Source organism: Candidozyma auris, chromosome 2 (assembly GCF_003013715.1).
Source record: "Candidozyma auris chromosome 2, complete sequence".
Taxonomy (NCBI): domain Eukaryota; kingdom Fungi; phylum Ascomycota; class Pichiomycetes; order Serinales; family Metschnikowiaceae; genus Candidozyma; species Candidozyma auris.
The window spans coordinates 361,582-387,268 of record NC_072813.1 but is presented as its reverse complement, the minus strand read 5'-3'; the positions used below and the strand labels follow the sequence as shown (position 1 = coordinate 387,268).

At 43.0% G+C, this 25,687-nt stretch overlaps 14 protein-coding genes and 2 non-coding genes across 16 annotated transcripts; 5 read left to right on the top strand and 11 right to left on the bottom strand. All coding sequences in view use genetic code 12, as the record gives it.

Moving 5' to 3' along the window:
• Positions 1-12: 12 nt before the first annotated feature.
• CJI96_0001621 (uncharacterized protein) lies at positions 13-1,044 on the top strand (the record flags this gene model as incomplete). Its single annotated transcript, XM_029035158.2, has 1 exon — positions 13-1,044. The coding sequence occupies one exon, from the start codon at positions 13-15 to the stop codon at positions 1,042-1,044; it is 1,032 nt and encodes a 343-aa protein (XP_028890400.1).
• Positions 1,045-1,718: 674 nt separating this feature from the next.
• On the top strand, positions 1,719-2,807 carry PDR17 (Pdr17p; the record flags this gene model as incomplete). Its single annotated transcript, XM_029035156.1, has 1 exon — positions 1,719-2,807. The coding sequence occupies one exon, from the start codon at positions 1,719-1,721 to the stop codon at positions 2,805-2,807; it is 1,089 nt and encodes a 362-aa protein (XP_028890398.1).
• Positions 2,808-3,063: 256 nt separating this feature from the next.
• On the top strand, positions 3,064-3,987 carry SER2 (phosphoserine phosphatase; the record flags this gene model as incomplete). Its single annotated transcript, XM_029035155.2, has 1 exon — positions 3,064-3,987. The coding sequence occupies one exon, from the start codon at positions 3,064-3,066 to the stop codon at positions 3,985-3,987; it is 924 nt and encodes a 307-aa protein (XP_028890397.2).
• Position 3,988: 1 nt separating this feature from the next.
• CJI96_0001618 (aminodeoxychorismate lyase ABZ2) lies at positions 3,989-4,876 on the bottom strand (the record flags this gene model as incomplete). Its single annotated transcript, XM_029035154.2, has 1 exon — positions 3,989-4,876. The coding sequence occupies one exon, from the start codon at positions 4,874-4,876 to the stop codon at positions 3,989-3,991; it is 888 nt and encodes a 295-aa protein (XP_028890396.2).
• Positions 4,877-4,966: 90 nt separating this feature from the next.
• On the bottom strand, positions 4,967-5,830 carry CJI96_0001617 (uncharacterized protein; the record flags this gene model as incomplete). The annotated part of the gene is made up of 1 exon (XM_029035153.2): positions 4,967-5,830. One exon carries the CDS (start codon positions 5,828-5,830, stop codon positions 4,967-4,969), a length of 864 nt encoding a protein of 287 aa, XP_028890395.1.
• A 1,595-nt stretch (positions 5,831-7,425) lies between these two features.
• On the bottom strand, positions 7,426-9,096 carry CJI96_0001616 (uncharacterized protein; the record flags this gene model as incomplete). Its single annotated transcript, XM_029035151.2, has 1 exon — positions 7,426-9,096. One exon carries the CDS (start codon positions 9,094-9,096, stop codon positions 7,426-7,428), a length of 1,671 nt encoding a protein of 556 aa, XP_028890393.2.
• Positions 9,097-9,304: 208 nt separating this feature from the next.
• LHS1 (Hsp70 family chaperone LHS1) lies at positions 9,305-12,013 on the bottom strand (the record flags this gene model as incomplete). Its single annotated transcript, XM_029035150.2, has 1 exon — positions 9,305-12,013. One exon carries the CDS (start codon positions 12,011-12,013, stop codon positions 9,305-9,307), a length of 2,709 nt encoding a protein of 902 aa, XP_028890392.2.
• Positions 12,014-13,131: 1,118 nt separating this feature from the next.
• HPT1 (hypoxanthine phosphoribosyltransferase) lies at positions 13,132-13,785 on the top strand (the record flags this gene model as incomplete). Its single annotated transcript, XM_029035149.1, has 1 exon — positions 13,132-13,785. The coding sequence occupies one exon, from the start codon at positions 13,132-13,134 to the stop codon at positions 13,783-13,785; it is 654 nt and encodes a 217-aa protein (XP_028890391.1).
• A 67-nt stretch (positions 13,786-13,852) lies between these two features.
• CJI96_0001613 (polyubiquitin-binding protein UFD1) lies at positions 13,853-14,914 on the bottom strand (the record flags this gene model as incomplete). Its single annotated transcript, XM_029035148.2, has 1 exon — positions 13,853-14,914. One exon carries the CDS (start codon positions 14,912-14,914, stop codon positions 13,853-13,855), a length of 1,062 nt encoding a protein of 353 aa, XP_028890390.2.
• Positions 14,915-15,104: 190 nt separating this feature from the next.
• CJI96_0001612 (uncharacterized protein) lies at positions 15,105-18,104 on the bottom strand (the record flags this gene model as incomplete). The annotated part of the gene is made up of 1 exon (XM_029035147.2): positions 15,105-18,104. The coding sequence occupies one exon, from the start codon at positions 18,102-18,104 to the stop codon at positions 15,105-15,107; it is 3,000 nt and encodes a 999-aa protein (XP_028890389.2).
• Positions 18,105-19,792: 1,688 nt separating this feature from the next.
• On the bottom strand, positions 19,793-20,254 carry NCB2 (negative cofactor 2 transcription regulator complex subunit NCB2; the record flags this gene model as incomplete). The annotated part of the gene is made up of 1 exon (XM_029035146.1): positions 19,793-20,254. The coding sequence occupies one exon, from the start codon at positions 20,252-20,254 to the stop codon at positions 19,793-19,795; it is 462 nt and encodes a 153-aa protein (XP_028890388.1).
• A 545-nt stretch (positions 20,255-20,799) lies between these two features.
• CJI96_0001610 (putative hydrolase) lies at positions 20,800-21,780 on the bottom strand (the record flags this gene model as incomplete). Its single annotated transcript, XM_029035145.2, has 1 exon — positions 20,800-21,780. One exon carries the CDS (start codon positions 21,778-21,780, stop codon positions 20,800-20,802), a length of 981 nt encoding a protein of 326 aa, XP_028890387.2.
• Positions 21,781-21,919: 139 nt separating this feature from the next.
• Positions 21,920-22,786, bottom strand: CJI96_0001609 (uncharacterized protein; the record flags this gene model as incomplete). Its single annotated transcript, XM_029035144.1, has 1 exon — positions 21,920-22,786. The coding sequence occupies one exon, from the start codon at positions 22,784-22,786 to the stop codon at positions 21,920-21,922; it is 867 nt and encodes a 288-aa protein (XP_028890386.1).
• A 469-nt stretch (positions 22,787-23,255) lies between these two features.
• On the bottom strand, positions 23,256-23,326 carry CJI96_0001608. The gene has a single exon. It is a non-coding gene; the product is annotated as a tRNA-Gly (tRNA).
• An 11-nt stretch (positions 23,327-23,337) lies between these two features.
• Positions 23,338-23,409, bottom strand: CJI96_0001607. Its single transcript has one exon. It is a non-coding gene; the product is annotated as a tRNA-Asp (tRNA).
• A 554-nt stretch (positions 23,410-23,963) lies between these two features.
• Positions 23,964-24,974, top strand: CJI96_0001606 (uncharacterized protein; the record flags this gene model as incomplete). The annotated part of the gene is made up of 1 exon (XM_029035143.2): positions 23,964-24,974. One exon carries the CDS (start codon positions 23,964-23,966, stop codon positions 24,972-24,974), a length of 1,011 nt encoding a protein of 336 aa, XP_028890385.2.
• Positions 24,975-25,687: the final 713 nt, after the last annotated feature.

The window sequence follows — 25,687 nt, the reverse complement described above, 5'->3', positions numbered from 1 at the left end:
CAACGAAGAACCATGCTGTCTCCCAACTTAGAGGAGACAGATAATGGAACAATCAAGGAGCCCGCGAACTTCGTGATTCGTCCGCAAAGCGAAAGTGAGGACAATCAATCAGGAAGATCACGACTGACCACTCCAGGGCTAGAAAGCGATAACCACAAAGGAAACGGCAGAACGCAGCCACAGCTACAAGCTTCGCAAGCCTTCAAAAGACCGAGGAAATGGCTTGAAGAGGACGATGAACTTGATCCAGAAAACCCTTTGGGTCTCGAAAGGGGGCGGTATAAGAAGCGAGTTCCTTCAAAAGTCATTGACCGTCTTTGGACTAAACTAGAACCAGATCTGTTCAAGTCACTCGATAGGATTTTCAGCATTGCCCTCAACAAAGTACTCGAAAGGTATAAGGGCTCTACAAATGAACAGTATAAGATCGCCGAAGCGCAGAAAGTACTCTCCCAACACTGGACTAGCGATAAACTTGCGAAGTCTTTCTTGGCCAGACTAAAAGTGACTAAACTACCGCCCGTAAAGTCTCTACTGGTAAAATTACGGGGTGTGAAAGCCGATCCGCATAATAATCTTGATATCGATCAAGCTCAACGCAAGAAAGCAATGTACGAAGCATACCTTCTGGCAGAGAATCAACAGCTTCAAGAGCTTGAGGCTTACTACAAATCAATAAAAAGAGCCTTCGATGATGATACAAAGTATTTGGAAGAGTTCAAGAAGACAACAGCGTCAATTCAGGCACTGGATGCCCGAGATATGGAACAGAAAAAGAAGGACTTTCGACTAGATGAGGCCCGTTTAGCGGACGACATCAATCTCAGTAATATTCCAACACATATTCCGAAAGAATTTGCAAACATTCATTTTGAGCCAAACAAAGATCCTGACGTCAGACAATTGCTTGAGAATACCCAACGGTGTCTTCGAGAACTTGCTCCTCAAGAAGAATTGCGCGAGCTTCTTACGATCTGTGATGAGCTTGACGAGTTTCAAAGCAAACTTGATAGTGGCAGAATGTTCAGTGTGCATGGTAAATGACTTGTCCTTAAAATCTGCTTATCCAAAAAATGGTGACCATGTACAGCTTGGTTTCGAAAGGCTTCACTTCGAAACTATAAAAGCCGTCTTTATTCTGATCCCAGATAGCACACACACTATTCCTGAATTTCAAATCGGCTTTCACTGGGGTAGGCGAGATGATTTTGGTCACCAGAATGATGAATTTATGCTTACTGCTCTTAGAGTGGAGAGCCTCAGAGACCTCATGTGTGAACTTGCCAACTTCTTCAAGATGGACCAGATTTTTCGCAAGAGTCGTGCCGAAAAACTCCAAATCAACGGGGGTCTCTGTGTGATTCGAAGATGCTGTAAGGGTGACGGACATTATGAAATTGATGAACTGATCAGGACGTTATTTAAGCACATTGGTTCCTGATACCCGATGTGGAATTTCGCGAATTCATGAAGTTGCCTTATTGAAACCGTGCGGAACTCTGGACGTGACTTGTAAAAGAAAAGTCGGAAAATTCGTCTCACGAAAAAGCGGTGAGCTGCATATCTTAAGTTGTTCTCAGCGCCAACCGTTTTTTGATATTCTTCAATCCATCCGCTGGAGGTCCCTGCAGAGCCAATACGCGCTTCGGTTTCTCAGTGCGGGAGGTATTGAAAAAGAAAGATAGCGCACGAAAACAATAGCCTTCTTTGATATTGTGATGCCATTTTGGAAAAAAAACGGACTGGCTGATGAGCTCTCTATCTCTCAGGAGCCAGATACGGCATCGTTGTCATCAAAAGCAACTTCTGTGTCTTCATCTGTGCCTAAGAAAGGTCTTGTCAAGCGCCATACTCCGTTTGATGCTCCGGTAAATCCCATAAAACCACCAGTATTCGACCTTACAGACGATCAACTCGCCAAATATAATGACGTTTTGGAATACTTTGAGGAATACATAAAGGAAAATATTCCTGTTTCGGATTCTTCCAACGCTGAAACACATCCTATACTTGAAGAAGAGAAGGCGTGGCTTACCAAGGAATGCTTTTTGCGCTACTTGAGAGCCACCAAATGGAAGGTTGAACCAACAATCAAGAGAATAAAGGATACTATGGTTTGGAGAAGAACTTTTGGGGTCGTTACCGTTCCTGGTCATAGTGATCCCAGAAAAATTATCACTCCGGAATTAGTCGAAGCAGAAAACGTCACAGGCAAAAACCTTATAGTCGGTTACGACAACGACAACAGGCCTTGTTTGTATTTGAGAAATGGGTACCAAAACACTTCGGCGTCTCTAAGACAGGTACAACACTTGGTATTTATGTTAGAAAGGGTAATTCAGTTTATGCCACCTGGTCAAGATGGATTGGCGTTGTTGATAGACTTCAAGGCAGCTCCCGCTCACTTGAACCTTTCTTCTAAGTTTCCCTCACTTAGTATTTCAAAGCAAGTCTTACATATTCTCCAAAATCACTATCCCGAAAGATTGGGTCGTGGACTTTTTACAAATATCCCCTGGATTGGATACACATTTTTCAAGTTGGTCGGTCCATTTATTGATCCATATACTCGTCTGAAAACGATTTATGACCAACCCTTTGAGAACTTTGTTCCCAAAGAGCAGCTTGATAAGGAATTCAACGGCATGCTCGACTTCGAATATATTCATGACGTGTATTGGAAAGAGATGAATCAGATGGCGGAAAGAAAACAGGCACTTTACAAGTCCAACTTCAGAAGGCTTGGTGGGAAAATCGGCTTGAGTGAATACGATTTGAGGAGACAACATGAGGAGTCAGAAGCATAGGCCAGACGGATCAAACATTACCACGTGTCTCGCAAGAGACAATCACAAAGAATTCACCAAAAATCTCCGCTCATCGCTCGCTTGCTTCGCCTAGTCTGTCGAAAATTTAACGTCTACTGCACCAACCTTCGGCAGAAATTTGCAGCCATATTCAGTGGCCTCAGGCCTGCATAAAACGTTTTATTACTTAGAGCTACTTGCATAAGACTCATCAAATATATTTTAATTCCATTTTCTACCGATACAAACTCTACGCATGACGGATACCTATTCCTTAACTTTTATTGCACATGATTCTACTTTGACCAGTGAGCAGCGTCAGCAAATTCAAGACTTCGTGACATCTCTCAAAAACTTGCAAATTCTTGGAAAAGAGGAGCTCTCAAAAGACAGAGTCATTGACTTTCAGGTCACAACCTCAACGCCTGATATTGTTAAAAACACGATCAGGTCTCAAATTGAACAACATGACCTAGCTTATGATGTGTATTTGCAGAAAACCTTCGAAAGAAAAAAAAAAAAGTTGTTTATCTTTGACATGGATTCAACGTTGATTTACCAAGAAGTTATTGAATTGATAGCGGCATACGCTCAGATCGAAGACAAGGTTGCGGAAATCACAGAGAGAGCCATGAACGGTGAGATTGATTTTACTGAGTCGTTGCGTGAGCGTGTTCTCCTATTGAAAGGCATCGATGCTACCACGTTGTGGGATGAGTTGAAGCTCAAATTGCGGATCACAAACGGCGCTCGCGAACTTTGCAAAGCCTTGAAGTCCTTGGGAATAGTCATGGGAGTGTGCTCCGGAGGATTTCTCCCATTAGCTTCATTTGTCAAAGAACAACTCGGTTTAGACTACGCATACGCCAACAACCTCGGTGTTGACAAAACAAATAAGCTTGATGGGACAACTTTCGGGCCCATCGTCAATGGTGAGATGAAAGCTCAGTTGTTGCTCGAGATTGCACAAAAGCATGGTATCGATCCACAAACTGCTGTTGCCGTTGGTGATGGAGCAAATGACTTGAAAATGATGAGCGTTGCAGGGTTTGGTATTGCATGGAACGCTAAGCCTAAAGTCCAATTGGAAGCTCCATGCTGCCTCAACACCAATTCATTAAAAGATATATTATACATCATGGGTTTCAATGACGAAGCCATCAAAAGACTCATAGAGTAAACTAGACAATAAAGCCTTTTATAATACCCCTAGATATACCCATTATTCCGTTGAATAAAAGAACTTCTTGGCCAAGGGTGAGAGCACTTCTCGTGATGTCTCCCTCACGGATGAGATTTTTTTGAAGAAGGTGATTTCTCGTAACACCACACAAGCAACCGGTTGTTAATTGAGGTGTTATCCACATGCCTTGATCGTTCCGGAAGGCTACATTTGTGATGGAGCCTTCCATAACTTCATTTATCGTGTTGAACAAGATCACCTCCTCTTTACCTGGCCTTATTCCAGGAAGAGCTTTGCTTCTGGCGTCATTGTACGCTTCTCTTTTCGTCGTCTTGAAGGATGTGAATGGTGAAGGTAGAATAGGGGTATCATACACATATATGTCGAACTGATCCTCCTCTGGAAAATCATTCTCGAGTCCATCATATAAGTCGGGTCTCAAGGAGGTTTCATGAAGCTCAATCTTTAATTCGCCGTCCAACTTGAGTAGTAATCTAACTTTTAATGGTAGGTAGAGTTCGACTTGGGACTCAAAAAGTGCGTTTTTGAGTTGATCAAGAATATGCTTCTCAGTAATCTCGTATGGGAACAAGTCATCTACAAGCTTTTCGTGCTTTAGCGCAGATGTAAAATAGTCAGCAGTGAATCGAAGTCTTGCTATATGTTCCTTGAACAAGAAGAAGTTGAACTTCAGCACCTCATCCACGCTTTGAGGAATAGATGAAGTTAGGCTCAGATCATAGCGAATAGTTGACAAGATTTGAAAGGTTTCCACTTCAAGTCGGTATGGGTCAAAGGAGAGCAGGTCAATGTATTTTTGGTAGGCGTCTTCGTCTTTACTCATTCGAGCCTCTAGTTCAAAGATTACTTTCTCAAAGTGCGACATACATTACGGTGGGTAGTCTTATACATCACCCAATATTGAATTTATGTGATTGCAATGATAAACTTCTCTATTAAATATGACTATAGTACATTAGTATGGTCTAAATCTCTTCTTCTCCTTCATTGCCTTGACTCTCTCTTGATCCTGCTTAAACTTTTGGAGTAAGTCATTCATCTCGGCCTTCTTCTTCTCTCTCAACTGGAATCTATAGAAATCTTCCTTCTCTTTCTTCTTAAGCTTGCTCTTGGCCTTTTCCAGACCCACAGTTGCAGCAAGTTTCTGTTTACCCATGATACCTGCTTTTGTCTTTCTGTGCGAGCCAACCACCAACGTGAAACCGTCCTCATCGACAACCTGCGTGCTTCTCTTGAGATCTTCCATCAGCTCCTGCTCAGCTCTATTAAAGTTAGCCAAAGCTGTTGCAACCGCGGCTGATAGCTGAGCTGGGTCCAAGATTTGCTTCTGGTACTTCTCTTGAAGAAATGCAGACCCCAAAGTAGGAACCGGCCAGTTTGTGACCTTTGCATCGTTTGACAACTTCTTGAGGGCGTTGAATGCGAGTTGAAATGCAGCTTTGTCGATAAAAGTGATGATGCCACAATTTTTCGGAAGCTTTCGAGCGATCTCTTTGTAGCCGTTCGAGTCCTCCTCATAGTGAAGATCTGAAGTGAGTTTGGTCAAGTCAACGTAGAAATCTTCTTGAAGATCAGTGAGTATGCTAGGAATAAAAGATTCAACAGTCGCACCTATAGCAACTTGCTGAAAGTATTTTTTAATCACCAGATAGTTGGTCTGAATAGGCAAGTTGAAGACGAAGAGCGAACGGCCAGATATGCTTTGTGCCCCTGCTGCTCCTTTCATCTCATGTTTTCGGAAATATATGTACAGTGTGCCAGAGCTATCCGGTAGCCTAAGCGGAAGCACCTGGAATCCTTTTATTTCCGTGGTTGGCATGGTTCAAAATTGTTCAAGAAAAACTGTGATGGTACTGGCCAAGTCTTTTCCAAGCGATGTGGTGAGCTCATGCAGGTCAACGATTTGATTGATGATACTCCCAACAGTTTATCAAGTATAAAGAAACAAAAATTTTTTTTTGCAAATGTCAAAAAAATAATCTACTGAACACTTTATTATCGTCAACAAAAACTCAAGTATATTTTCTGTATCTTTCATGAGCAGTGCTACGTTCGTGTCATTCGGTATACTTTTGCAGCCATCTCTCTATCGCAGAGACCTACATCTATTACGAAAATTGCAAGCTCTTGAATCTTGCTTGAGTTGATACTGGTGCTTCCTTAAGCTAGATAGCTCATCGATTTTTAATTGTTAAGTGTTCTTCTCTAAAGATACCAAAACTAGGTACGTGGGGTGTACAAATCAAACAGAGAATCGCCAATATAGTCTTTCACGAGACTGAACTGTAATGTGTTTGATATACTGGCAAGGTTAAATGAACTCTTAAATCAAAGAGACGTTCAGAGGACATCACCTTGATGCATGAGTAATGGATGTGTGGGGGATATTATACAGGTTTAATGTTTACCCATAGGTTCATTGTGAGAATCGGAATCACTACTTCAACGTTATACCATGGACCTCCACAGAGGACGGAAGAAAGACTCGATAGAGCAGTTCATTGAACTGCCGCAAATAATTTTGGATACAAGTCTTTCACAGCTACGCTATATGATCCTTATTGAGGGGCTATCAACACCTGAAGACTACGACCAATGCCCGTATAGATCCCATGTGTGGTGTATCTTATGTAGGGTTCCAGTTTTCCCAGTCAACAAGTACGTCAAGCTTCTATCCGAAATACCAAGAAAGCTTTCTCCAGAGTTGTACCGCAAGATAAAAAACGATACTTTCAGGACACTTATGAACGATAAGAGGTTCCACTCCAAAGTAAGCGAAGAGTCGTTAACTAGAATCTTACTGGCAGTAGCCATATCAAGACCAGACAATAAGGTTGGCTACGTCCAAGGAATGAATGTTCTATTGGCACCAATTTTATATTCGTGTCACAGAAGTGAGCCCCAAGCTTTTGCTTTGCTACATCACTTGGTCAATGAGCAGCTTCCTTTATACGTGACGGCAAATCTTGATGGTGTTCATGCTGGTTTGAGCCTTGTTGATGTCGTGCTTCGTATAGTTGACCCGGTATTGAGTGAGTTCTTGGACTCTAAATTCCTCAAAGCAGAGATATATGCGTTTCCTTCTGTTCTAACGTTGTGTGCTTGCACTCCGTCGCTCGATTCTGTGATGAAACTTTGGGACTTCCTTTTTGCGTACGGAACCCACATGAACATACTTTTTGTTGTGGCACAACTTATCATGAGCAGATCAGCACTTCTCCGATCCCCGCAACCCATGAAGTTGTTGCGTAATTTCCCTCCACTAAGAGAAAATGATATAATCAAGTTGAGTTTGAGTTTTGTACCCGAGCTTCCAAAAGAGTTATACGATCTCATTGTGAGACACGGCTTTGATCCACTGGTACCCCGAGAGTTGAAGGATTATTTGGCGCGTATGAAAAATCCCACAGACGGTCATAGTAGACCACACAAATAGTCCTCATGACTATAAAATGCACATATAACTGTTCTGTCATTATACGAGCGTCCTGATAGACCCATTATAGCATTCAAAGCAGCCTTCTCGTCCTCAAACTCGACATACACTTTACCAAGGCCTGGTTGGGTAACATGCTGCATCCCTGGTGTATAATCATGGGGTGGTCGAGGAATGCGTAGCGAGATAACTTTGCCGTAAGCTTCCGCCTCCTCTTTGATGTCATGATGAATAAATCTGAAATTTGTATCGTCGAAGAGATCATTAGCGGTGACAGCATTGATGATCTGAACGACTTTCAGCTTCGCATGATACTGAACATAATCATTGCGTACCAATGACCTCAATGTTTTGAGCTCAATTGGGCAATCTTGTATGCTGGTTTTGACGTCACCCAGATCAGAAACCTCAATGCATGAAAACGAAACGGCTTTCACAACTGGTAACTTACGTGCAGCTTCGGCAAATTGCAATAATGATTTAATAGCATCAAACGTCTTGGGAAATTTGATAGGATCAACGTAGAACTCGACAAATGCAAGACCCACGGATTCCTTCGTTCCTACCTCTCGTAAGAGCTTGAAAGCTCGTAATGGCGCTATTCTTGCTAAAGCGTCTTGAAGTTGAGAGTCTGTGACTGCTTTGTCAATTTGAATTGTCAACTTTCTTGGGCTATCAGTCACTTCGTCTTTCACCTCGTAGTCGCCAGCTTTGTAGGGAGGAAGGCATTGTACCACATACTCACCAGGACGAGAAAGATTTAATCTCAAATCTCCAGACACATGGCGAGCGTCTTCATGAGCAACGGACTTTGCAGGTATCGCTTTGCCATTCAATGCGAGAGCTAGTGTTGCAGCAGTGCTGGTTTTGAACTCAATGATGAGAGTCGACTCATCTTTGGTTTTCCTGGCTTTTTCATAATTCATATTCAAGGATGTGCCTTCTAAATCAACAGATCTTAGAAATTGATCAAAAACATCCGCTACCTTCAAATGGTCGACTGTATGAAAGTCCAATCCCTTGACAAGAACAATACAGGAGTTGCGAGAGTCAAGAGGATCAATTTTCGAGGTAGCAGTTAGCACACCTGACTCTGACGATTTATCTTTAATGAGGTCTCCAATCTTGGCATCCTCTGCCGTACGAGGAGCACCCGGTAGAGGGAATAAGCCTGAAAGCTTTGCACGCTGAGCAGTGACATTTTCAAGACCCTTAGGTTTCACTCCCCACTGCGAGCCTATAAGTGGATACTTCTCAATGATTGGATAAATCATAAGCGATGAAAGCTTCCGCTCATACTTCTCTATCTTCTGCTCCTTGGTAAGATTTGCGTCTGGGTCACCATCTTCTTCGTGATGCCTTCCACCTTGAATTCTCGCACCGTTTCGCTCGTTCCTTTGCCTTGGTCTGTAGCTATCGTCGTATCTGCCGTCTCGAAAGGTATTTTGTCTGTCACGAAAGGTTCTATGGTCTCTGTCGAACTTGCCGCGGCCATTTGCGTTTCTAGCTCCATCCCTGTAGCTGTCTCGTCTAGGATCTCTATCTCGTGGGTCTCCTGCTCTCGAGTCACGCTCTCTTTCTCGAAATCCCTTCCCCCTTGATTCTGAATTACCACTCCCTGTTGGGACGTAGCTGGAATAATCACCCATTTTATAGGTGTCCCTGTAGTTCAGCATGGCGTGTGAGGGTTGGCTAAGTTCTAAGATGCGATTCGCATCTAATTCTTCAATGCAGATGCTACTACAGAATGCGCATAAGATGTAAACTAAGGTAGCTTTAGATTATTAAGAATAATACTGAGTTCATAATTCAGTTCCATATTTTTTTTTATTAGCGAAGGTCTTTATCGATATAAGATTACAATTCATCGTGCACTTCCTTAGTCGCCTCAGACAGATCGACTTGTTGGGACTCCACATCTGTAGTTGCGGTCTCAGAAGAAGCCTCAGTCACGGAGGTTTCAGATTCCGTGGTTTCAGCTGCCTTTTTGGAGGCCTCGGCCTCCTTGGCCTTCTTCTTCGCTTCCTTTTGCTCTTTCTGCTTTGTCTTCGTATCGAGCTTAGACAATAAATATTCTAAACGCTTCTCGTGGTTCAGTTGGAGCGGTAAGACATCCTCAATCATTTTCATTATCAAGCCCTTCACCTTCTCAACTTCATCAAATAATTCCTTCTTATTTTTCTTGTTGAATGCACTCTTTGACAAGCCCAAGGTATTGGAGAGAGCTTTCAAAGCCTCTTTGAATTCTTTGTAATGAGCATCCAACTTCGTGCCCTCACTGGTTCCACTTCCATAAAGCTTCTTCATAATCTTGTCATCTTCAACGTCAAAGTCGAATCCAGCCTTTTCGTACCTACTTCTAACCTCCTTAAGTTGGCTCTCATACTCAAGCAAGTAGGTTTCTACCATCGTAGATATTTCCTTACCTTCCTCATGCAATTTTTTTATTGTCTCAAGAGACAAATCGGCTGTGAGCATGTTGACGGCATTCTCTGCCTCTTTCTTGTACTCAGACACCTCTTCGTATTTTTCCTTGAGCTGTTCCACAGTTGCCTGATCACTCTCGTAGTCTAACCATTCGAGGGTTTCACCGATGATTGTCTCAAATTTCTCAACCCTGTCAATACCCAATTCACTACGAAGGTCATCGTGATGATCCTCCAAGTATGAGCGTAAGTCGTAACACACACTCTCTGCCAAGTTCTTTGTCTCGGCGAACTTAACCTTTTCGTGGTCCTTTTTCTTCAATTGGGCCAATCTGTCTGCGCTTGTTCTGCGCTCATTCTTGGAAAGGGGATGAAGTGTAGAGAATTTGGCATCTGGAACTATGAGAGACACTTTGACTGGTGACTTTGATTTCTTAGGAGTAGTAGCATTGGCGCCTCTAGATGAAGTTTCTTCTGTGGGGTCCTCTGAAGTCGTAGTCTCTTCCTCTTCCACTTTCAGGCATTCAACTGTAAGAGAGCTCAAGGAAAAAATCTTGTTCTGATCAACTTCGAAAACACCGAATACCTCAGGCAACTTGCAGTTGAGAGTCTTTGCCTTGCTCAAAGTGTTTTCGAGAGAGTATGTCTTGAAGAGTTTTCCGTTTTCAAGAAGGCCAACAGACTTAGTCTTCTTGCTCACTGGACCCAATGACTTCTTAACGGTAGATGAAGCTGGAGATCCTCTTGGGAAGATAGGCTCATAAGGTGCACCATCAACAGACAATTCGAAATCACTGAAGATTCTGTCAGTCAACAAAATATTATACGGATTTGACGTAATCATCTTCAACTCGTAACCTCTTACGGTTGTTCCCAAAGCACAAGCCTCATCTGCATTCACAGTTTTGGCGAGCTTATCTTCAGTACCCAAGAAATCGGATAATGCTCTTTGAACAAAAGGTACTCTTGTAGAACCACCATTCAAGATTACTGACTTGATGTCGTCTACTGATTTAGGACCAGAGGGACTATTCTTCAATGCCTCAATAATGGGGTCAGCGACTCTCTTCTTGATGTCAGCATTAGCATTCTCAAATTCTTCTCTGGTGATGACAGTCTTGAAGTCCCTGTCATCTGGAAAGTTTTCTAAGTGAACTTTGTATTCTGTGTTAGCAGACAAAATGATTTTTGCTTTCTCTGCTGCTTCGGTAAGTCTGGAAGCTAACTTTGGTGACAAGGAATGCTTCTTTGGCAACTTGAACTCCTCCAAATATCTCGTGAACAAAAGATCGTAGACAGACTTTGTCAACAATTCACCACCAAAGGAGTCATCATAACCAACGCTTTGGATGTCCAAGGCGATGGTATGGTTTTCAAACAAGGTATAAGAGAACAACGTGGCAGTAGTAGACCCTGCACCAGAGTCATAGATGACGTGGTGCACTGTCTGGTTGTTAAGATCCTCATCAGCAACTTTTCTGCTGGCGATGTAGCCTCTGGCCACTGCCGTGCCCTCGTCAACGAGACCCAACACAGTGGAGTAGTTGGCCAACTGGACAGCATCCAAGTAGGCATTTCTAACCGCCTGAGAAGCGTAAGGAGCGATGGAAACAGCAACGTCCTCGGCAATTGCCTTAGCTTGTGGATGGTTTTTCAATTCCGAAATCACTCTATCCTTCAATTCGTTTAGAGTCATGGCCATGAGCTCCTCCACAGGGAACTCAAACGAGCTCGCAGCATCACCCAACTTCAAGCTGACACTGTTGTTTCTCACCTTATTAGCAGCCAACTTCACACCGTGATGACGTTCAAGATACTCATTTACTGTCTTGTCGTCGATTGACTTACCCAAAAGAGCCTTGATATTGGCAGCACAGGATTCCGGAAACCTCGAGCAAAGGGAGCCAATCTTTGAGCCAAACACTCTGTCTGCGTCAATCAACTCGCCCTTTTCCACGTGCGGCCTCAACGAAATGGCATTCAAATCTTTTCTCTTCCCTTCGTCGGTGGCCACAATGTCAAAGGACAAGCCCGGGGCCACCATTATGGCCTTTGTGTACTGGTGGCCAAGATCGATGCCCACGATTGCAGCAAGCGAGAGCGAGCTCCATAAAAGACAGAGGACGGCAATCAACTTCATTGGGGTATACGAGGAAAATTATGAAGAAGAAAGATGGATCGAGCATTTTCCAATTCGTTGTCTATACGTAGTGTCCAGCAGTGTGCACTACCTCAAAGTGGAAAAACAGTGGGGAAGGTGGAAGAGGTATTACGAAGGTGGGAGAGGTGAGAGTCGGACTAAGGGTATGTTTTGAAAGCATTTTTTAAGGTGGAGCTGTTCAAGTTTGTAAAGATACCAATTTTTGATCTATTTGTTTGCAAACTCGACCTTTCTATTTTGCCTCCATGAGGTGTCTTTTTGCAATCGCCTAAAGTGGCAATGGAGAGGACCCACACCTGCACAGCATAATGGACCAAGTGTCCGAGCTGGCTTCAGTAAGCAGGACCGGTTTGTGGAAGGGCCAGAGCTCCTTAATAAATACGTCACACCAGTTAACTTGTTTGTTCGTTGACTTTTTGAGAATACGTAAATGTAAGAAGGAGGATAAAAAGAGGAACGATGTGCATTTCAACTCACAATTTGATATTGTAACATTGGACTCAGAGGATTGAATGAAAACGAACGACTCATAATTAATATGGTTATTAAACTCGAGTTTTTTTTTGTGGTCTTCATTGATTTGAGTTAGTGTACTGATACCCTCACCACCAGAAACAGAGGACAAAAGACTACAGCTGTGATTCTTTTGGAAATACATACGTCCACAACCTTTTGTTGGAAAATCTTCCGCTTACCCATTTGACAAGCTAAACACATATCTAGACTATACCCAATCAAAGTGTTGTAATCACTTTTCCTCGTGTAATCTTGTCAGAGTATGACTGCGAAAATCCTCAGCTTGCGAATCCCGCGGGGCACCCTCGGAGCCACGTAAGGAGATAGTCCATAACCCTTTTTACGTAAAAGAACTATGATTGGCGCAAGCTCGACCAACTTTACTTTTGATCAAGAGGCCCTCCCTATTGCCAATTTATTCCTTCTATTGATCGTGTCTTCAAGTGCATCGGATTGAAGAAGAAAAAAAAAAAATCGCGGCATACTATTTCCTCTTATCTTCCTCATCTCAGCTCATCCCTAACCTGAGCAGGCTCTTTTTCGCCCCTCTCAAGAGAACTACTTGTTGAACATCAGAGAAAATGGACAACGCCGACGTCGAAGCCACCAAGATGTACATCACGTACAACAACATCCACCAGTTATGTCAGGAGACTTCCGAAAAGATCAAGCAGTTCAAGCCTGACTTGATCATCGCAATCGGCGGCGGTGGGTTCATTCCAGCTCGTATGTTGAGAACTTTCTTGAAAGAGCCAGGCCAGCCAAACATAAGAATCATGGCTATCATTTTGTCTCTCTATGAGGACATCGACACTGTTGGCTCCCAGGCCGAGAAAGTCGGTACTCAAGTTGTGAGAACCCAGTGGATCGACTACGCCCAGTCAAAGGTCGACTTGGTCAACAAAAACATCTTGATCATTGATGAGGTTGACGACACTAGAACTACCTTACACTATGCTGTGTCTGAGTTGAAGAAGGACGTGGCGGAACAGGCAAAGGTCAAGGGTGCCAACCCAGAAGACACCAAGTTTGGTATCTTTGTTCTTCACGACAAGGACAAAAAGAAGAAGGCCGATTTACCCGATGATATCATGAAGACAGGAAACTACTTTGCCGCCAGAACTGTCCCGGATGTCTGGATCGCATACCCATGGGAGTCTGATGACATTGTTTACCACACCAAGAGAGCTGTGGAGCAAGGCAACGACGTCTTCCTTCCTTCTACCACAGAGTAGTGACACCTTGTTCATTGCCAGAATGGCACTTCATTTTGCTGTTCATTGTAAAATAAATAGACATTTCCTAATCGTCAATCTCGATGTAGTCTGGACTACGAGAATGGTTTTTCAATGGTGGGTGCTCTTTGACTTTGTTGGACCGCTTCTTGCTCTGTCTTAGTGACTTTCCCTCGCCAGAAAATGACTTAGGGGCTGATTGCTCATTCTCCGATTCTACTGGGGTGGGCAATGTGACGGGCCATCCCAAGAATATTTTGTTAGATGGCAAATGCAAAGGAACAGGAGGAATGTCAGGATTCAAGTCATCAATGCTGATTTTTTTATCCTCGGTGCCAGTAGCCTTACCGGAAAGCTTCTGTCCAGTACCTTTATAATTGGTTTTGCTTGCGTTCGCCACAATATTTGCATAGTTGATAGATTGTGCCATGGTGCCTGCGCCAGCACTCTTTTTCACGCTTGATGGATCGATTGGTGTCGTAGATGGCTTAACTGATTTTGGCTTGTACTCGGGCTCCACATATCCAACAGGGGGCGCAAACTCTGTCTCTAAATCTGTTTCAACTACACAGATACCTCTCGATTCTGACTCAGGTTTGGCTTCTAGAACCTTGATACCATATCTTGTATCATTATAGTCAATTTCTATGATATCGTCCACTGTTAATGTCGAAAACTTTCGCAAAGCATTCTCTAACACTGCCTTAGGATCAGATATCTCGAGGAAGTCCACTGACTGCGGCTCGAGCTTTGTAAATCTACCATTAGGCAAATCATGATTTGCGATCTTAACCAACGATCCAGGCTGTAACTTAAGCGTGGTCATCATCCATTGAGGGATGTACACTCTACCTTCCTCTGCAACAAATTCCAACACACCACTGTGAGTTTTGATATTCGCCGCTTCATTTGTCAACTCAAACAACATTGGGTATCTGATATGCAACATTGTGAGCTTATTCAAAGCCGAAGGTGGGAGAAAGATCTTGCCGCCAAAGTTGGCATCATCTTTGCGTACGTTGTCTGGCATCATAGCTATTGGATAGCATCTGAAGTAATCTTCAAACTTCATATTGACTGGGGAAAAGTTCTGGCCCCCAAAGAAGCCCGATCCGAATCCTGAAAACATAATGATGCCCCTTCTATCTCCAGAAAAATTGCTCTTGGTGATCTAATGTAGTGCACTGCTGTAGTACCTAATTTGCCCTCTGATGTCATGCAGTACACACACAGATATTCAAGGAGAGGTCTCAAAACAATTTGTAGAATTGATGCAAATTACGTTATTATGTTCATTCTTGCTATTTTTAATTGCTTGCTCAAATACGCCTTTGACTGATTTGCACAATCCTGTTGGCAATCTCTTTTTGCGAAGCATCCAAGTTGCCAAAAACGGCTTGGTATCTCGATAGGTCCTGCTCTTGAATTTGGGTGATCTTCTCTGCAAATATTTGGAAAGAATTGATGTTGTCGAGAGGTGTTTGTTTAAGAGCCTCAAGCTCTGCCTCATCTGCTTCCAAATCCTCTGCGTAATAGTCTTCATCTTCGTCGTCGTCGTCATCTCCTCCATTAAAATCTTTGCTAGTCCCACGAGCTCCACTCTCTTTATCAATAATATCTTGTCTAGCCTTGATGGCATGTGGCAAAGTCTCCAAATTCGAAAAGAGGAGGTCAACAACCTCGCCAACCAAATCCTCTGTAGGTAGTAAATCCAATGGAGCGTCCAAAAGAATCGAAAGTGCCGCGAGAATTTGTAATTTGCAACCATAAACACTCCTAAAATCGTCACTATATTTGACCCACATAGAGAAAAAGGATTTAGTGATTTCGTGTTGCTTCATGATTTCCAATGTGCCAGTCGCTTCAACACAGAAGCACGCAAAAAAGATTTTCAAGACAGACAAATAATGCAACATGTAGCCATCAAAGGCCTCTTGAGCTTCCAATGACTGGTAAATTTTAAAGATTTCTGGTAAGAATTGTGGCAAGAACGGAATGAATCTCTTGTGCAACGTTAAGATGGAAAATTCAATAAGCTCAAATGCTTGGTGAGCGAAAACTGGATCAACCATGTCTCCCGTAAGCATCCGGAAACACACATTGAACAAACATTGCACGTTAGCATTGTCTACCGTGATCGATTCGTCAGCAAAAGCATATAATACCACACCTTCCAAAAATGGCTGGAAGGTGTCGAAGAAATCCTCTGCATACGTATCAAAGCATGAAATAACCGTTTGATAGAGCTCCCACATTGTAGGCGACATCTGATTGGTGCTAAGAAGGATTGACTCCAACATTTCCATGACTTCGCTTAAAAACAGAGCCATCGAGTTCTCCAAGATGAATTTAATCATGTCTTTAAGAATAAGCTCAAGATTGCTTGATACTTGAGGAGAAGCACTCATTGAGACAACCAAAGAGGTCAAAGTGTTCAATATACCGGCAGCGGAATACTCCTTGTCAACATTGATGTTGCCACTCAGTGTAGACTGCTCCAAGATTTCGTGAGCTAATTTGAGGAACTGCTCGACTAGACGTATGGAAAGCTCATTGGCGTAAGGCTCTAGATTAGCTGCAAACTTTTCGACAAAAACGTCCATTACTGTGTTCAAAATGTCACTCTCGAAGTTCTTCGACATATCAAGCAATACACCCATCAATTGGGGCGCTTGGTCAGCAACTTGAGCAGCGACAACGTCTTCCTCGACCAATGTTTTCAATGCATCCACTGCAGTCAACTGAATGGGGAAGTGGTCCTGTTGCTGGAAGCAGAAGACAATTGCCTGAAAGATGTCTTGCAAAATTTTTTGATCCAGAAACTTATGCAGAAACATAGCGATGGTATCACAGGCCCTTGCGGTGAGCCATGGGTAACGAGCAATTACAGATTGTGAAAGCTCTGGCAATACGAAGGACTGTAAGAGCTGATCCACTTGGCCCTTCACTGGGCTCAGGTCTTTGTTGAGTTTAAGAGAAATGGTTGCCAAAATCCGAAGAGCACCTTCAGTCTGGCAAGCATATTCCAAGTTCTCCTTATCACCAGATCTCTTCTGAAAGATCTCATTGATAATGTTGAGGATTGTCGCGCCGGTCTTAGAAAACTTTGTCGAGGACAATCTGAACAAGAAATTGATGGATGCCGTGTCAGACGTGGTGTTGTCTCTGCTGAGTTCGAAAAATTTTCGAATATACTCCTCCGGATCGTCTTCGTACAACTCTATAGTGTCCTTGTTAGCATTCAAAGTAGGCAAGAGGATATGCCTGATGATAGCGTCCAATTTCTCCTCAATTAGTGGGAAATCTGGAGTTTCTATGACCATCTCCAAGAAAGCGATTAAGTGGTATAACGAAGCTTCAGACAACCACAAAGACTTGGAAGACCACTTTTCAATAATTTGCCAATACACATTTAGAATCTCGGGAACGAAATTGTTCAAGAATGTGGTTGCGAATTCTGAATCCTTTTTTGGAGTACTGACTCCTCCACCATGGCGGAACAAGAGTCTATGCAAGTTACCAAAGCACCACTTGACTGCCTTGACGCGGGGCGCAGAAGCCCTTTCTGAAGGCTCCAATCTTGCAACCGTATCAGGCAATGGTTTGTTTATGAGCATAATATGAAGGTTGCACCACGTTCCCAATTTTGATGGGTTCGCAAGGTATGTTGGCAATGTTGAGTAAGTGGTATATTTGAATATCTTGAAGACCAAGTATAACATTTCATCAGAGACATTTGAATCGTTGTTCATCAAGCTCTCCGTCAAACTTTCCAAAAGAGGGAAAATGGTTTCTGCCACCTCTTCGAGAACGATATTTCTATTACCCTCATGTGAATAACGATAGTTCTTAGTGTACTCGAACAAACAAATCAACCCAGTGAATACATGATCGATGTTCGAGGTATCAGAAATTAATTTAGGTATGATGTTCGTGAGATCGTCCCATTTCTCGGCGTTGAGAATGCTGCTAATGGCAGTGGAAAGTTGGACTCTCAATTGAGTATTCTTATACTTTTGACTCAAAACTTCCACCAACTTTTGCTTGATCACATTCTTCTCTTGTGCTTGAATATACCTTGCAGTTGCTGGTTTCAGGTCAGGAACAACCCAGAAATGGGCAACTCTGTTTTTGAAAAAGATTGCAGCCGAGGTCTGGACTCCGAGACTGATGTTGGAGTCTGCGATGAGATCAAGTAAGTAAGCCGTGAAGCCCTGCTGCTCCTCGAAGTAGCGTAACTGTTTCTCGCTTCCCTTTCTGGTCTCAGGATTTGCATCGAGAGTGCCAGCCAAGGATTTGAGAAGCGTTTCCTTGTCCATACTAGTAGAGATGGTAGTCTATAAGAGGTGGATTGAGAATGAGTAGAAAAAAAAAAAAACCACCAGAAAGTCGTATGCGTGCGAATACCATCTGCCTGGAATTTACAGGCCACAGTTCACAAAGAGTGGTACCGTGAACCAAGGAGAAGTACATCTTTAATTAATTTTGCAAAAAATGCAAATCCATCATTTAATGCTGGCTTGGTCTTTCCTCGAAACAGAGGGTTAGCGCTCTTTCGCACCCATCAAGGTGCCGGTCTCAGCGTGTGAACGGTGGTAGTTACAGCCTCACTGCACACATGCTTAGTTCTCTACAATGGGCGTTGAGTTTTGATAACAACTAGCACTTAATGTAGGATCTACCTTTGTTGTTATAAACGAACCAAAGTTTACGCGATTCCTACACTGATGATGGGGTGTATTCGTAGATGTCTCTTCATCACCAAATAGGATTTAGGTGACCTATAGATGGACAAAGCTTCAGTTTATCTGACTGATTTCAAGGGTCGCATGATTGCTCCTTAGTCTTATTTGGGACAGGGCCTGTTTTTTTGCTTATAGTAGTAATGTTGCAGTTGATGCCGTGTATGGAGAGATATCAACACGTTATTTGCAACAATTTGACGTGTGCGAGAACAGGAAGCACAAACGCAAATCTAGAATGTCATCTTGAAATCCCTTTGCTATATATTTATGAAAATCGTCCGCATTTATGATCACCCAAACATTTTTGTTTGCTATGTTTACTTTTTGCGATAGACCTTTGCTGTCCAAGATTTTGCTGCCATTCGCTATATCAACTGTGCCTCAGTATTAATACTGACGGTAATATAACAGGGAAGTGAGTGAAAAAAAAAGAGATCTGACGAGTGGTCACTGTCAAGAGAATGGCATGCCATTTCAGTGAAAACTTCTAAAGGTTTTCGTAATCTAGCGAAGGTTTGTGGCTGGCTTCTCAGGATCCCATTGGGTGCCATCCAAATGAAAACCGTATATTAATATTTGCCACTGGTCAAACAATAAAAGTTAGAGGTCAATTGGTGAATGAATGCTCACTTTAGAATATATATATGTACCGTGTCATACTAAACATCAGATTTCACGGTGTGTGTTTGCGACGCCTATGAAAGGTGAATCCTGTATGGATTTCCTCACACATAGGGAATTCAACACTTAACCTTTTTCCCACTTCTCACCAACTCAATTTCCCATCATGTTTGGCTTGGGCAAGCTCTTATATGTGATCATCCTTAGTGTCAACGGCATTGCAGTTCTCAGTGAAGATAGATTTCTCAAAAGAATCGGCTGGAGCAGTGCAGCACCCAATCAATTTCAGCAACCGTACGGAATACAGACTAATGGAAGCGACCAGTCAATCAAGACAAGACTTATCACGTTAATAAGTGCCATTCGAACATTGTTAAGGCTCCCTTTGATTTTCATAAACACCTTGATTATTCTTTACGAGTTGATTCTTGGATGAGGCATGCTTTCTTGCTATCGCTGATTCCCGTCCATCCTTAGCATAACACTACGCATTTTGTACCATAGATACCATGTAATATACATCAATTCGTCGCCATTCCGTCAGTCGTTATCTTTTGCTTTCTGATGCCAGATTAATATACACGAGATCAAGGTCGTGAAAACCTCAAGTCTCTTTCATTACTTACACTTCCACATTTTCCTTAGTTTTCCTGCTTGATTTCCTGTGCCCCCGGCGACCCGTTCCCTTGCAAACGGGCCCTAGACTTCTTAAACAACTCCTCCTGCTGCTTCAAAAGTTCCTCTTCCGTCAACCCTGAGTTGAGGAACTTGTTGTTTTTCTTTTCTTTGCCCTTCAACAACTCCTTGTGTTCATCTAAAACTCTGTTGATGATATCAAGATAGTTGTGGAAGCCCAACTCCTTCAACGCTTTAATGACGTGATCACTGGCAATTGTTTTCTTCGCTTCCTTTTCCGCTATATCGTTCAGCTGCGTCGACAATATCATGATAAACTCTATGCTGCACTCGGTAATGGCCTCTCTTGCTTCCTTGGAAATTGCGATATCTTTGGGCAAAATCTCGCTTACGATTTTTTGCACTGTTGCCTTCGGCAACGACAAGTCTTCACCTGGATTGGAAGACGTGGGCGCAAAGTCCGACATTTTGCTTCTCTGTTATTTATGTATGGCCCTATGTGGATTTAAGTTTGGTTGCAACTGATGGAGAAGTGGGAAAATGCGCAGGCATCCTTCTTTATATACACTTTGCCAACCTTGAGCGCTGATTATGTAATCGCGTGAACATGCTCATCCCGTACGCATTCAGAAAAATATGCGAGCCCCAAAATACATCTCACTTGAATTGGTGCAAAGAATGAAAGATGCATTTGATGTCTTTCATGTCACGACAGCAGATTTATTGAACATAATCCCTAGATGTGAGGAATTTCATGTCTACCGACTGGGAAAAGGAGTTCCTCGTTCTATCATATGTGTATGAGTGTCTAAAGCCACCTCTCTCTATATATGTTGCTAATGTGTAGTAGATGGAAGCAAGCAAATTACACAAGCACTAATAAGCTTTTCATCGTTCAATAACCCTCACAATCGAATAGCTCAAAATATGAATCTATAGGTATTTCGCATCCAGCGGAGCACCTATAGTGAGGCATTCAGCTGAGATCCATATTCTAACATGACTTCGAAGCTCACTTCAACTCCAAAAATTCGACCGTCTCTTTGACAAATCTCTCTGGCATTTCGCTCACGAGCCAGTGGCCACAATTGTACACCGAAACATCTCTGTTGGGAAAGTACTTCGGGAAGTGACTGTCGAGAGACTCTTGCGTGATGAAAGATGAGTGTTCTGCTTTCATCACTTTGACGGGCTTATCAAAAGTCAAGTGTTCCACTTCAGGTGGCCACTGGCCCAACTCACGGAGAACATCATCTTTGAGGAAGTTAAGCACTGGTACGCGAAACTTGATAGGCAGGTTATCGTTCCTCGACTGCCTCCTTATCAAATTGGATAGGAGAAACAACCGCACCAACTTGTCATTTTCATATTTACTCAACATCTTGTCCATTTTAAGCGCCATCACTGATTTTTGCAACTTAGGCAAGCTCTTGTCTCTTTCCAAATGGCATAATCCAAGAAGATCTCTGTAGAACTGCTCATCGAGACTTTGTGACGCCGGGCTGTTGTCAATTACTATAAGCTTCTCCACAAGCTCAGGACGAATCAAACTTACCAACATGGACACTTTGGCTCCCATCAGATGTCCCGCCAAAACAACAGGCTGCTTTATGCTCTTCTCAAGATGGTTGATCGTGTCACGGGCCATAGTTATGTAATTGTGTGGAGCAGCGTGCGGAGCAGACCCATGGTTCCTCATATCAAGACCAAATACTTCTCGTCCCGTGAGACTTGCAATATGTCTACCAACCGAAGTGTAGTTCTGCTTTGATCCAAAGAGGCCATGAACTAGGACAAGAGGAGTCTTCAGGTTGTCAATGGCGATATCACTTTTGGGCTTCATTGCTTGTCTCGGTAGCTCCACGATCTCTCTCTGGGGAAGAGGCTTGACTTCGTTGATTCGGAGTGAATCAAATTCTTTGCGCCAGTCAATTTTATGACATCTCTTAAGGGAACAAGAGAATTCTCTGGTGTGTAGTTTAACACCATGCATCATTGATGTTGACTCAAATCAATGGGTGCGAAAAATCGACCACCGTGAATACGGGCAGGCAGATACGTACACGAATGCAAGCCAATGAGAAACTTTTAGGTATAAATGCTATTTATGCTCACCACAGGTCTAACCCTCATTACTTGTCAATGAGATCCTCCAAGTAAGTACTTGGAATTGTCTTCCTCTTGGCCCTAGGGTTTGGACTGTTATCGGGAGAGTTGGACGAGGACTTACCTGAATTGCCGCCTTCACCGACATGGTCCAGCAAAGAGTACTCACTGTTGTTAAAGCCAGGACTCAAGTACATGTTGGGGATCACTTGCGAGTGCCTGTTGATGGCCGGCGTTGGCTCGTTGTTACGCAAAGAGAGGTTCGTGCCTCCGAGAATATTCGTCACAGAACGGCTCCTGCCATGAGTCATCACCTCTTTAGTTGGAGATACGAACATACTCGTGAGATCGTGGTGTGATGTAGCGTAAGGTGTCTCTGACATGTGAAGCGTGGAGGCGTCCCCATCATAGATCGATTTTGTCGACATTAGTGGAATCTTCGTCACGGAGCCATGATACTCGTTGTTGAGCAATTGCGTGCTCGAGGAGCCCACAGAATTTCTGAACATATGATTGTTTCGGTCGTACCTCTCATACATGGTCTTCTCATTTCTGAATGACTTTTTCGCTAACATCGAGGCACGAATCGATCTTATGAGGTGAAACAAAACAAATGCTAATATTATGGCACCCACAACACTGCCAACTGCAATGAAAACCGTACCTGTGAGTCGGGTTTCCCTGTGGATGTATGGATTATGATTACTGGGGGGAACCGTCACCGAGGGAGTTGAAAACAGCTCACTTGAGGACGAGATCGAAGGCATACCTCCAGAAGACATCGAAGGCATGTCTCCCGACTTGGAAGCCTTTTCTGTGGTAGCAGCAGGCATATCATCATCTCTTTTATTCGGGATTAAGCTGCCCACTATGGTTTTTGTCACAAACGACATAATGGGGGCTGTGATAAAGATGTGACTAGGTTGTGGCTGAAAGCTGTGGGAAGTTGGAATGTGTTGGTTGAAGCTATGATGCTAACAATCTCAGGAGTTTCGAAGTTGTAAAAAAAATTGTAAGAAAGAAATGGAGGTGATTGAATCAAGTGACTTTGTATGATGTTTCTAAAAATGAGCTTTTTTCTGTGACGCCTTTTTTTCCTATACATGTTTACAAATGCCTTAGGCAATGTCGCACCTGCCCTTTTTGGCAGAGATTGGATCTATGGTGTCCCTTTTGTCGAATGTCGTCAAGGATGAAGTAGAAATACAGTAAAAACGGAAACTGAGAGAAACTGAACGATAATTATATAGCAAATGACTTCCAGAACATTTCATAGCTTTATCGTTGATGCGATCAGCAGGCGTTGGCGAAAGGAAAACATACTGCAGCGGTAATTGAGGCATACGAGATTTTAAAAAAAGTTGCGCAAGCCCGGAATCGAACCGGGGGCCCAACGATGGCAACGTTGGATTTTACCACTAAACCACTTGCGCAGTTGAATATGCTCCGAGACGGGGAATTGAACCCCGGTCTACCACGCGACAAGCGGTAATTCTAGCCACTAAACTATCTCGGACTGGATGTTTTTGAGACGAAGCAGGAGTGCCTATACGCAAGCATGTCATACTACCAAAACCTGCTCAAAAATCCAAAAAATGGGACATTATAAGTTGAAGCTCACCTTGGTTCATCGAAGAGCCAAAACACTGACATAGCTTCCCTTACTAGACGATAAAAAAGGGGACCTTGACTATTTTCGGCAATGCTTGAGTGTCCTAAGAGCTTGAGGGTGGCAATGTGACGAATCTCACCTATAAGACAAATGATGAACATCAAAGGACGACAGTGAATTCATGAAATAGTCATGGCTGAAGTACAAAAGAGATCACTCGCACAGCCCGGGAATGTATTAAAACCGATACTTATATAAGGGATTTTATTTTCTCATACGATTTTTGAGTTGGTACGGAAGTGGCAATACTGAAGTGCCCATGACCCTCTAATGCCTTGAATGTCTGTTGAAGAATAGAGTGGAAACCCCGTACCTTTATTCTATCGCGTTTGAGAATCGCTTACCATTTTGGGTGCGATATTTAATCACCCACCTAGAAACGATCTTCCCTACGGCTTATGAATAACGTAGGGTTAGCACTACAGGTATCCCTCATTTCCCAGAGGAATCTTGTTATACAGACTACAGACTATGACGATGCTGTTGATCTTATACGAACTGCTGCTCATGTTAATTATGACATAAATGACATCGTGGAAGTCGATCTACTAGCTTTAGATGCTCAGTTTGATGGTATCACTGATTGCATGGTTAAGGAAGACGGTAGCTTATACAACTTTGTCATATTGAAAAACTTAGAATGCGTTCACTTGGATTTTGAAAAAAAAGGAAGCCTTCTACGAGTCTTAAATCAGCTTTCTCGATTTGACAAGGTTGCCTCGAGAAACATGGAGAATGAACCGCTCAAATTTGGAAAGCACATCGTTTATAAGCCCCTGTTGTTTGCTTTGATTCCTGTTATTCGGAACGGAAATAAGATGCCAGCCATCAACCCCCAAATCAAAAGCCGTTTTTTTTTCTCCCAGCTATACATCCCTATTGCTAATGATACGTACAACCATCAATGCACCGTTGACGACATATTGCAGGCAAGACGTCGACTTTCAACGGTTTTTGTGAAGGCTACCGTGGAAGAGTATGCCCATTCGTTGTTTGTGTTCACCAGGTCTCATAGATTATGTTCTCTAGCTCCACTAACCGCCAGGCCGCCGTTGCTGGCACAAGAGAATGTCATGGTCCTTGCTAAAGCACTCACTTTTGTAAAGGATACTCCTCAGGATGGCCCTTTGTTTGTGACTCCAGCACTCATCAAGGTTGCCTTTCGAAAAGTAGCCTATTGGCTCGTAGATTGGGAAACAAATCCTCTTTTCAACGGTGAAGGAGAATCAGACGATTACAGAAAAAAGATGGAAATTTCAATGCTCACAGGTGACTGGTTCGGAAGTGAATGGAGGTACGTGGAGAATTACTTGGCGAAGAATACACAAACTACGGATGCACACTCTACTACTGGCTTCACTAATCCCCTAGTGGAGGATGTTTTGACATCTGTGCAGCCGCCCATTTAGCATAGTATGACCAAGATTGGGTTCACATTAAGAACATGCATCAATGGTACCATTGGTAGCCAAGTGCCTTCTTGATTTGCTTGATCTGTCCACCTGAATCCATTGAACTTCCGTTTGGTGAATTGATACGAGGTAATTGTAGATTTAGTGAAGAAGGTAGTAAAATTCCGATGCTTGGTTTATCCATGGACTGGAATTCACAACAAGACCGATGATACATTACCAGTAAAGCTGTCAACATCGCGCAAGGAGACACCACATCACGAAACTTTAATAATTCAATGAAATATTTCTCTTTCAAGTGATAGAATCTTTGTGCCCCAGATAGTGCCTTACTTACCAGATCGGCCCCGGGCTGCCGTGGGTGCCGCGAGAATAGCTAAAGCAACGTTCTCTCTGTTTTCTGCATTCACTTTCGATAGCAAGACGTTCCTCTTTCATCTAAGCGACAGTAAACTTATAATTGCCTTATTTACTTTAAACTCTTTACTTTTTTCTTTCTTTCGGCGGAACAGGATATTATATACCATGGGGCCTCCCACACCCGTGCCTCTGATTACATAATCCAACGAGGCCACCTCACACTAACAAAACTACGAAATCAGATTCCACCTTTCTTCTTGCTACTGTCCAATTTTAGGCCAATTCCCCTACACGAGTCCTTCTACAACCCTACCCTGCAGCGAGTCTCGTGTAGTCCTCGATTGAAACCT